The 12,361-nt window shown below is 37.0% G+C and overlaps 1 protein-coding gene across 4 annotated transcripts in view; it reads right to left on the bottom strand.

Annotated features, from left to right (window-relative positions):
* The window catches only part of St7 (suppression of tumorigenicity 7), a 262,405-nt gene that overhangs the window by 30,738 nt on the left and 219,306 nt on the right, over nt 1–12,361 (bottom strand). For all 4 annotated transcript variants that reach the window (XM_076861670.2, XM_076861677.2, XM_076861683.2 and 1 more), the window contains 2 exons: nt 9,044–9,116; nt 7,504–7,606 (listed from right to left, as the gene is read on the bottom strand). In XM_076861670.2, coding sequence (XP_076717785.1) covers nt 7,504–7,606; nt 9,044–9,116 — 176 coding nt within the window. The remainder of the gene's footprint in view (nt 1–7,503; nt 7,607–9,043; nt 9,117–12,361) is intronic.

The following is a 12,361-nucleotide window of genomic DNA, read 5'->3' as shown; positions in this document are numbered from 1 at the left end:
CACCTTGCTGGAGGAACTAATCATGATGAATTCCAGAGTGTGTGTTAGGGTCTACTAAAATTGCTCTACAATCTTCTTACCTAGGAAGGGAAATTAAAGTTACATCATGGAAAGAAAGGCATGGCCTCAGCCTTCAGAGAGGGGAAAATGCTATGGATTGGATATGAAACGTTCCCCAAGGCCCGTGTGCTAAAGACTTGGTTCCCTGGTTTGGTGCTACTGGCAAGTGGTGGAAACTTCAAGGGGTAGGGCCTATTAGGAGGCCTTCAGGTCATTGGGGACATGCCCTTGGAGAGAATATTGAGACTCTGGGTACTTCATTTTTCTCTTTGGCATCTCGGTCATGAGGTAAATGGTTTTCCCATGTGCTGCCAACCATGATGTGCTACCTTATCATTGGCCCAAATGGAGGAGGGCCAACTGATCATAAATTGAAACTTCCAAAACTGTGAGCCCCGATAAACCTTTGTATTTGTTACAGTAACAGAAGATGACTAACACATAGTAAAAGGGGTAATGAAGGTGAAAAAAGCATAGATGATTGATTGATTGATTTTAGCAGTACTGACTATTGAACCCAGGGCCTCAAACACGCTAGGCAAGTGTTCCACCACTGAGCTACATCTGTAGGAAGCAGAGATCCTTCATGTAGCAACCTCATTCATATCTTCATTGGTCTTACTGGCCTGGTCTAACTGAGGAGGTATTGGGAGATAAGCAGAGGAGGAAGGGTCCTGAGATAGGAAAATTTCGTCTTATGCATGAAGTGTGATTCTGGGGTAGAAGACCTGGTGGGAGTAGAGTAGTACCGAGCTCAGAACAAGAATATAAACACCAAGCAGAAGTGGGCACTGTTTAATTAGCCACAAGCAATGAACTTCCCAAGCAGCTATCAGGTGCTGAATTCCAAAAGATAATAGCTACAGCCAGAACATGCTAGGACAAAATCTGGAGACCTGAAGGGACCTGAGATTACTCAAGGTCAGAGGTGCTGTGGTACCAATGTTACATTCTCTGGTTGTCCTTCTGCAGATAAGAGTGGCCCCATAAATACCTGCTAATGCATATCTAGGAAGCCTCTATTTTCCCTACAGGCTGCAAGCAAAGAACTAGAGCTGAAAGGAAAGGGGAAGAGAGATGACAGCAGGGTGAACACATATTGAGCATGTACTGGGCGCATTACAGGAGGTAATTGCATTTACTATCATTTGCACTATGAAACTATTACTTTAATGTATTTTCCTAGTAATGACAGGAGTTTTACATAATAGACTTAAGAATTTAGAAAAGAATAAACAAACACCAACAATTTTTCACCTTACTATCAGTGACAAATAAATTCAAATTAAAGGAACAAAATTCCATTGTATTTAACAACTTTATAAATGTTTGTTGTTGCTCTTCCTTCTTTTTAAAGCAAATTGCTCAATGTTAGTGATGAAATGGTGAAGGAGTTACCTATTCATAAAAGTGTAAACTGCTACAATTTCTTTCTTTCTCCTTCTTCTCCCTGCCCCGCTTTCTCTCTCTCTGGAAAGCAATTTGGAATAAATACGGAGAGCTTAAGAGTCTTAAAGAGATTCCACAAGTGTTTCAGTAATTTCTATTCTGCAAATCTACCCTAAGGACACAATTCCAAGGCCTGAAAAAATATATATTTCTGCCCATAGAGATTTACTTAGAAGTTAACCTGTTGTGTCAACCTAATGTCTATAGTGGAGGACTCCAGAAGTGAATCACTCCTCTTAACAAATGGTTCTGGAAAAACTGGGTATCCACATGTCAAAGAATGAAATTGTACCTATATCTTATACAACAAAAACAACTCAAAATATGTTAAAGACTTGAATGTAAGAGCTGAAACTATGAAACTCCTAGAAGAAAATGGGGAAAGCTTCACAACATTGGTCCTAGCATACAATACCAAAAGAACATTCTACAACACAAAAAATAAAGTGGGACTACATCAAACTGAAAAAATTCTGTGTAATAAAGGAAACAACCAACAGGATGAAAAGACAGCCTATGGAATGGGAGGAAATTTTTTCAAGCCATTTATCTGACAAGGAGTTAATATCTAAAATATATAAGGCACTCTTACAACTTAAGAACCAAAACCTTCAATAATCTAATTTTTAAAATAGGCAAAGGACTTACATAGCTATTTCTCCAAAGAAGACATACAAGTGGCCAACTGGCATAGAAAAAAGATATTCAACATCACTAAATATCAAAGAAATGCAAATCAAAACCACAATAAGAAATTTTATCACATAACTGTTAGATGACCACTATGAATAAAAGAACAATTGTTGGTGAATATGTGGGGAACTTAGAACCCTTGTACACTGTTGGTGGGAATGCAAAACAGTGAAATTATTTTTAAAAAGTGTATAGAGGTTCCTCAAAAAATGAAAAATGGAACTACCCTATCACCCAGTAATCCCACTATTGGGTATTCATCCAAAAGAAGCAGAAATAGGATCTCAAAGCAATATTTTCATTGCCATGTTTACTACAACATCCAAGAGGTGGAAACAACCTAAATGTTTATGGACAGATGAATGGATACAGAAAATGTAATGGAAGGGCTGGGGTTGTGGCCCAGTGGTAGAGTGCTTGTCTAGCATGTGTGAGGCACTGGGTTTGATCCTTAGCACCACAGAAAAATAAATAAAATAAGGGCATTCTGTCCATTGACAACTACCAATTTTTTTAAAAAAAAGATGTAATGGAATATTATTCAGCCTTAAAAAGAGGGCATTCTGCTCTATACAACAATGAAGACTTTGAAGACATTACACTAAGTGAAATAAGCCAGTCACTAATACTGTAATTCTATCTATATGAGATATGTATAGTAGTCAAACTCCCTGAAGCAAAGTTAGAATAGTGGTTGCCAGGGGTGGGATGAGAAGGAAATAGGAAGTTGTTCAATGGGAATGGAGTTTTAGTCATGTAGGATGAAAAACTTCAAGAGATCTACTGTACAACAACAGGCATACAGTTAATAGTACTGTATGCTAAGAAATTTAAGGGGTAGAATTCACATTACATGCTATTTTTATTTAATGCACACACACCCATGAAGTATCCAGAAAACATTTATAGAGACCATCTTTAAAAGAGTCAAAGGCACATAGACAGAAAGACTTTGGCTTTAATGTTAAGTTGGAGGATAATCTTTTTAGGTCAAAATCTCTAGAAATCTTATGATTATCCCCAAGAAACCATACATATGTCCCTAATACCTACACAGTCCAAAGACTATACATTAATTTTTAAAATATGAAAATGTAAGCATTAAAATGTATAAAAGGACTAAAATAAATTGTTTTAAATATGAGTAGATCCTAGGATCATGAGTGATTTCTTTAACATAAAAAGAAGCTACTTTATGACACCAATATCGAGGGAAAAAGAGTATCTAATACTGACTATAACAAATACTTAGCCTGTGTTTTTTTTTTTTTTTTGGAAACTTGACAAAAAGTAAAGGTTTATCTTTGCCACCATGAAGGAGTTAATATAACATGCTCAAAAAAAAAAAAATGCGCCTCCTCACAGGGAAGGGCTTGTGGTGTAGACATAGCACACCAATAACACGTAAGCACTAGTTAATCAGGTCTGTATGAAATAATGAGTCACTGACAGAAATGTCTCCCTGACTCTGACCCAAGGGGAATCTCAAAATTGGCAGGTGAGGAAACATATTTGTGGGTTTAAAAAAAAAAACCCAAAATCCAATAAACTATAATACAAAGATGAAGATATTGAATTGAGAGTAGTTCCTCATACATGCAGCACCACATGAGTAAATTTTTCTTTCAAAAGTGGATAATACTTACTTTAAATGAAAATCTTCAGTTTTGTTTCCATTAAATGGGGGAAGTAAACCCTCTAAATAGGTTAAATATTTCTTTTTCATGAACTGTTTACTCAGTTCTTAAAAATTAACAGCATCAAGATCCTAAAACATACAATTGCCATTAAAAAAAGGTAAACAGCAAGTGCATAATCATGGCAGTACAGCAAGAGACCACAGAGGAGAGAGAATAATTCTGATGATAAGGAAGGATAGGCTTCTTGGTGGTGACTTTAATGGTGGGGGGATGAGCAAAAGTGGGATTTCCCAGAGAAAACAAAGAGGGAAGAAGGGGAGGTTGCTTCTACAAAGGGAAACAGAGTGTAGAAGGAGCTAGGAAAAATGAAACACAAGTTGGGTCAGAATATGAAGGGTCCCAAAGGACCCTCTAAGGCATAAAATGCATAAAAAAAAGCATTAAAATACCTTTTTCTGTGGGCGCTGCGGACACAGATGCAATGTTTTGGCAGGGGAGTTAACAACTGGATTTGTAAGGCTGAGTCCATGTGCCTGCTTCCTCCTTACTAATCTGCTGCAATCTAAAACTTCAGAAATCTTAGTGGTTAGCATCTGACTGACTACTTTAAAGGCTCTCCTTCAGAATGGAGATGGGTGGCTGTTCGCAAATGTTATTGATTCACCAGTGGCGTAGTGAGGAGCGACACTTACTCCCTACTCCTCATGTTTGCAGATGAAGAGAGTTCCTAGGAGTCACCCTCCCGGGTAAATAATAATGAGCATTGATGGTGAAATATTTCCAATAAACCTTTGCTTAATGGGATACCAGATTAAACCATGCTGGAGAGTAATGGAAGGCAGTTCTCAGCCTCTATATTGGATATTTATCCCTCAGTCTAAGTAGACTGCAAAATGAGCATGAAGATATTAAAAATAACTATGGAGGCCCAGGAGAATTCCCTGTGATAGATAAAAACAAGCCATGGACATGTTTACCATCTTGAAGAAATCTGGATTGTCCACAAGGAGTTGAATGCCTTGGAATGCAACATGCCTATCATCATTTGAAGGGTCAGGTCTAGGTTCTGCCCACTGGTAAGATCTGAGATGAAATTAAAGGTGATTTAAGAGCAGATAACCCTGCTGCATGACCACGAGAAGGTTCTTTAACCTTTCTAACTTGTCCTCATTATGTAATATGAATAATAGCAATGATACACTTTACCATGTTGTTATGAAAAGTAAATGAGAGGGCCTATGAGGTTCAGTACAGAAATCAATAATTATAATATCATTATGAGGAGAGAGCTACGTTTAGGATGGGAAGGTGACCAAGGTGGTCTTTAAGGTCTTTTTTTACACAAAACGTAAAGCCTTCACTGATGTCTCATTAGACTTAAGGTTATTCTCTGCCTACCAGTCATCCAATGAATAGCAGAACACGTGTAAAGATGCCTAGAGCATCCTGTGTACCGTACCCATGCACCAGAGTTCATGGGAAATTCCAAACAGATGAGGCCAGTGAATCACAAGGACCTTTCCCTGTGGACATGTGAACAGATGAAGAGATTTTTTTCCCCCTTCCTATGACTACCAACAAAGCAAAGGGTATAAAATCAGTTTACCTAGGTACTCTGACTTCTCTACTTCCTGATTAGAAAATGGAGTGACATCAGATATTTGAGATGTTCTCAAAGAAATGATGTATATCTGAGATGGTAGAGATGCCCTGATCTGGTCACTTTGCACTATATGCATGCATTGAAATGCTTCACTGTACCCCATTAATATGTATAATTACTATGTGTCAATTAAAATATATATTAGTAAAAAATATTTGAAATGTTTCCACTTGTAGGATAATTCTGTTTTGCAGAAATGCCAACTGACTGTGCCAAATTCTTCCAGGAACTATTTCTAAGGGCCTTTTATGACATTTTAGAGGCTCAATTAACCATTTCAGACCATTATCATAGGATTAAATGACTAATCAAAATATCTAACCAACAAAAATTATACAGATTTTCTATCTTGCACTTGGGATTCTTAGGTTCTAGTTAACATTATTGGAAAAGTTAAAACCTGGTTTCTAAACTTGAGGGGCCTCCAACAAGTCAAGTATCAACTGTTTTAATAATTAACAGATACATGGTCCAGTGTTTTTCAAGAACTTCAAATACATTATCTCACTTGATATTTATCACAGAAGATAGGCAGGGCTTATATTTTTATCTTAATTTGAAATATGAGGGGAAACTTTTGAGCAGAAGTGCTAAGTCCAAGTTTTCATGTCTGATTAATAACAGCCAGAATCTGAACTCTTTTTTGCGTTAGAATGCAGAACTCTACTGCTCAATAACTACTTCTAAAAGAGCCTTATTTATGCACATAGACTGGCTCTGTCATTATAGAATGGTATTCAATAAATATTGATGGATGACCTAAGTTTATTGTAACTCAGGACAATATTTTTATGATTAGTTTTAAATTTTAGTCAAAATTCAATAAGCATTTTTAGCTTAAGTAAAATATATGAATACATATTTATAGCACACTATATATAATACTTAAGTCTGCAAATATTTTGTGGGTTACTATCTGCTGGCAATAGAGTGGATAAATGCATCCTTCTGCAAATATGGCACTGTGCATGGCTCTTCAATTTCCTATTATGTGAAAAGATGACCTTGAGTAAAACCTCAGGAATGATATTAGATCACTTATCTCTGTAACTCTAGACACCAACAAAATAAATTACAGTAGGTAACTCCATAAATCATCTCAATACACACATTCTCACATACACACACACACACACACACACACACACACACCCCTTTTGCTTAAGTACTGCAACAACACAAATAAATAGCTGTCCTTGGTCATTTTTCTCCAGAAAGTTTTCATCAGACAGTTTTCTAAGAAAGTTAGGCCTTATGATACCTGATATGAATTGTAGGAATAGTTTCTTAGAAGTTAGGATGTGCTTAATGTCAAGAGATTGAAATTGACCCTAATCTAGATACCTACCACAGAGCAGGTACTCAAACACAGGTAAATCAAAAATGCACATCCATCTCCTGATTCCATTAAAATCTACTTCAGAAAAAAATATGGGTAATACTGGGATTTACAAATTGATGAATCCTATGGTTAACAGCTAAGACAAGTATTCCTAACTACATATACCTAATAGAATGATATCACAAATCAAAATACTACATACTTTCAGGTTTTCCCTATTATTTTTTGCCAATACTGATTAATAACTATTTACTTACAAAGATTTGTCACATTAGTAAGTATTTTTTACCAGTTTTATCCACAACAAAATTTATTTCCCAAGTTTGGTCTATGTAAGATTATAACTGGTGTGAAATTCCTATTAAATGCATCAAACTCTTGGGAGCTTCACTTTTTTCTAATTTCAGACCTGTCCTGCCTAAAAAGGTCTATCTATAAACCTTATTAGGTGAGGTCCAAAAATCAGTCCCAAGGTCTCTTGAGTGTAGCTTTTGCTTTAGAAAGAGACTTAATGCCTATAGACTCTACAGGACCTCAACACTTATTGGTTGCAATTCATTTTTTTAAAGCTGGGCATATTGGAGACATGACATGGTGTTAAGTGAACACTTTCTCTGCTATCATAATGAGCTCCTGTGGGGATTGCACAGACTCACTTTTGGCACGTGAGGATTAAATTCCACAGCTCTGTGAATGGCCTCTACTGCATTCATCTCTGCTGTGCTCAGCCCCCGCCGAGATGCAGCCTCGGGAGAGAATCTGAAAAGCAGAAAGACAAACACCATCCAGTTGGGACCACTGCTTGGGCATCAATCCAGAAAGGCATCTACACATCAAGGGCCCATAAAACCATAGCGAGCCAATGGCATTAGCTCTCCAAACTTCCACTACATGGAACCTCTGAGTGACCCCTCAGATGGAGGCCAGCAAAAACCCCAGCAGAAGCAGAAAGCGTGCTTGCATCTAATAGAGGCAGGAATTAAATTCAGCTGTCAAGTCTCTCTGTCTAAATAGCTAATCTAAATTTTCTATGAAGTACCTGCTTAGGTGAGGGGTAGGGGAAGGACTGACAAGGGCAGATAGTGTAGGAAAAAGAGAAAACCAGGTTACAGAAGAGCGCACTTGGTTAAAAACAGAACTGGGGAGAATTTTAAAGGAGGCTCCCAACCCAATGTCAGTGCTGCGATGGGGGGTTAAGTCTTTGCAGCTTCAGCCGCAGGCGAGCCTGCTTGGGCCGTCCCGGCAGAGGGGGTGCATGCCCAAACTGCGGGCGAGACACCTGCCCAGTGAATGAAAAAAACCAGACCATGCAATCTCTTTCTCACCTCACACCCAGGGCTAACTCCAGAGCTGTGCTTGGCAGGCAGACACCACAGGGGAAGCTGTGACAACCCTGGCCCTGCCCTCCCAAGCTGGAGTCGCTGTGTAGGGAGAAAAGATGTTGCAGTAGGTACTGGCGATCTACAGGATAAAAAAGAATGAAAGAAAATTACTTCGGTCTTAAAGTGCACACACACTTAACAGCAAACCTGTCTGACACAGCAGAGGCTGTTTCCTGTTCTCTGCTTTTCAATGCTACAAGAGGAATTGTATCAGGGAAGTGGAAGCGTTTATGAACTCAAAAACAGTTAAGCCATCTCTACTCTTTCACCTGCCAGTCATCCCTGGATGTTTACAGAAATTCTACATCCATAGTCACCTGCCTGAACAAAATGGGCAATGCCCCACTGAGATGGCATCTCAAAGGAAACAGACTCTGAGTGGGGAGCTGATGTGGAACTGATTAGGCAAAGACTGTGAGATGACATCCCCTAGGCCACACTGCATTATCCAGTCATGGACTGCGGAAAGAAGAGGACTATCCAAAAAAAGAAAAAAAAATAACAACAAAAGGACAGCATTTTTGTGTAAGTTCCAAGCAGGCCTTTTGGTATCTACTGTCTGACAAAAAGAAAAAAGTCACCTCAGAAGCACAGGCTTTCAATAATAAATCCTTTAGGCACCCCACACCCTTACAATACCTGTGATACACATTTCCTCCTTCTAGTAGTGAAAGAAAAGATCAGCAGGATTTGGGAAATGCATGCTCATAAGCAGGAGTCTCATAGACTAGGAAACTTCCAGAGAAAGCCCTCAGAGGCAACACAGCTGAAGTCAGGGAGGCCATTGGTATCGCACCAGTCATTGCTCACTTACTTGTCAGAGACAGCTCTTGCTTTGAGCAAGGCAGCTGTGTAGCATATTGTTGCCGACTTTGGTAAGCTTATATCTGTTAGAGAAAAAAAAAAGCAGGAGCTCTTGTAAGTTTGCTGTAAAAACAACAAGGATTTTCAATATATGAGCATTTTAATCATGCCAATGCAATGAAGTACATATTAAGAATATTTTAATGCACATCTTACATAAGAACTTCAGTTCTTCCTTACTATAACAAGGTGGTACATGAAACTAAGGTAATTCTTATTTTTGTGAACAATTCATATTTCAAATCTGACTCTTCAGTAATCATCTTCTGCTTTTAAATATGCATTTTCTTTCATATGCTGAGTTTAAACAGAGAATAAATATAAATACATAAATTTAATTATTACATGAATAACTGTGATATGAAAGGTAAATAGAAACTTTTTGTCAGTTATAAAAATTAATTTAACATGCATATGAAATACTAATATGAAGAAAAAAAATATCTAAATTTTTAAAAACCTGCACAGCTAAATAAATTATCCTTCAGTGGTCAGATTTGAGCCAAATTTCCTTTGTATTAAATTTCATGACATTCATATTCAGTTTTTAATAGTGCTTATTGAAAACATAAAAGTCAAACTCAAGGAAATATGCCTGTTTACATATATAATATATATTTGTATTATATATTATATATATTTGCATTATATATAATATTTTTTGAATATATATATATATATATATATATATATATATATATATTTGTAAAGAGTATATATACATGGAATCTTTAGGGAAGGATAAAAGTTTTGCTTATTCAAATCCCTGATAAATCTCCTTTCATGTGAAGTCAAATTTCTAACCAAAATAATAGTTCCTTTTAGTTTTTTAGAAAATCTCAGAGTGGTGGGGGCAGGTAAGAGATTCAGATAACAAGTTGAAAAATAAAGTATAGGATACAACTAAAAGTCTGACATAACTATCCTATGTACACATATGAGTACACCACAGCAAATCTCCACATCAGGTACAACCACAGGACTGGGATCCTAATTAGAACAAGCTATACTCCATATTTGTATAAATATATCAAAATATACTCTATTGTTGTGAGTAACTAAAAAGAACAAATAAAAAGAGCAGATCAACTCAAAGAGGGCAGTCCCTTTGGGGGATATATTTGTTCTTAAATAATAATCTGGGTTTTTTTCTTAGAATAGGATGAATTAGTATTTCTTTAGCACTTATAACCTAATTTATGCTATGATATAGGAAGACATTCTTAACTAAAAATAGGTTAAAAAAAATGTTATTTCCAGTTGCTGCAAAATTTACTGTCGGTTAGAGGAGCTCTTAACATCTGGAATGCCCTGTAAGTTTCTTCATAGAGCTGTTTTCAACTTAGAAAGGTTTATACTACAGTAGGACTGAAAAGGAAAGGCCAAGAATTAGCTGATAGCAGCCCAAGGAAAGAGCAACAAGTATTTACCATTAGGTCCAGCCTGAGAAATTTCTCTTTGTGGGAAATATTAATGACAATGATAAAACACAATTATAGAAAATATTAAAGACAAGCATTGAGAGCAGATCTTGAATATTCTCTTCCATGATAATCAGGTAAATTGTGTTTTCTTGCATTAGTGTGAGCCTGGTGATCAGCAAGAGGCTATGGGAGCTGCCCCTATAGCCTGTCTATTGTGTAATGTCAGAAACTGCATGTGGGCAAGCTCATTGGTGATAAGAATAGCCTGCGGACACAATGATCTTTATTCTTATGATTTACAGAACTTAAAAGCTTCTTGTGACTCAACAGTAGGAATCCAATGTGTGTCATTTGACTGCAAACCTCTACATGTGAGAAGGTCCTCACCATCTTCTACATAAAGCACCCCTACATCAGCCTGTGGGAGGATGGTTCTTGAGGACAAGATGGTCCTTCATCTTCTGATCAGCTCACTTAACATTATCAAGTTCCTTCTTTGCCACCGCCTTCCTCCCTCCCCTAATGGGTTTCTGTAGTGCCATAAACAGACTAAGCCTTTGAAAGGTCAGAGTACCAGCCTAGAACTAAAGGAGAAAGAGGAGTTTGTAGTCTGAATCTCATAAGTTGTATTCAAGCAAAATTTCCCCAACACACACATCCTACAGAGTGGTGTGAATGGTGTGCTTATGATCAAGAAAAGAATGTCAGGCTCAGAGGTTTGACTTGCTTTGCTAACATCTAAACACTTAGCAGCTTTCCAGTGTGGACAATCAATACAGGAAACATCTTATTTTCTAGGGTGTCTCAGTGATTGCTATTAAAAGCTAATTTTTTTAAAAAACTGTATTTTTTATACATTTTATATATAAATGGTCTAAATCCTGTTGCTGCCTTTCCTGGTATGATCCAGGGGTCAAGCTGGTACCTTTCTGTGCATAGAGAGGACCACAAAAAAACCCAAGGAAGGAGCTGAGGCTGCAAAATGATTATAATCAATTGAAAGTGGAAGAGCAAGACAGAGCCTCACCCAATAAACTAAAGAAAACCTCTTGTTAATGAACAACTTCTCAATGAGAAGGATAAAATTATGATTACCTAATCAACAAACAGACATTTTTAACCAGATAGAAATTCAGAAAAAAATATAACTGAGGTGTTCCAGCAAGGACTAGAGATGCCTAATCAAAGGAGTCTTTAATCCAGAACCATGCTCCACTCTCTCATACCATGTAAATGTTCCTGTTCCATTTTTCTAGATGTAAATGTTCTATTGAATATTTGTACACATAGGGATAAGTAAAATATGCTTATAAAATAAAATAATATTCATTTTTAGAAGAATTTATATGCAAAGTAGTAAAAAGACTAAAATAATATATATACCAAATATCAATATTGGATTTTTTTCTGAAAAATAGTATTATAGGCAATTTTTTCTACTGCTTTTTCTCTATTTCCAAAGTTTCCTGTGATTTACATATAATAACTGAATTTTTAAAGAATAACAATATGATGATGCTAGAAAGAAGAATTTTATTCTATAAAATAACTGGAGCAAGCTCGTGGGCAAACATACTGGTGAGCCAGACACAGTACAGACAATGGTATGAAGCACAGTCAGCCTGTAGATCTGTCAAGTACACGTAAACACCCCAGTGAAAGTCAGTGTGCCCCTTTGGCAGTGTGCCTGCCCCAGGACATCACATCATTTACATATTTTAATTTAACTTCTGCCTAACATCCAAATCAGAGCCAGAAACTGATATGTGGCTTACTTTTAAGAAAAACCACATATACTACCTTCTAGGAGAATTAATTAAGATAGGCTGCTTGCCTTCTGAACC

The sequence above is a fragment of the Callospermophilus lateralis genome, chromosome 1 (assembly GCF_048772815.1).
Source record: "Callospermophilus lateralis isolate mCalLat2 chromosome 1, mCalLat2.hap1, whole genome shotgun sequence".
Classification (NCBI taxonomy): Eukaryota; Metazoa; Chordata; class Mammalia; order Rodentia; family Sciuridae; genus Callospermophilus; species Callospermophilus lateralis.
The sequence above is the reverse complement of the archived record's forward strand: the minus strand, read 5'-3'. Positions and strand labels throughout refer to the sequence as shown.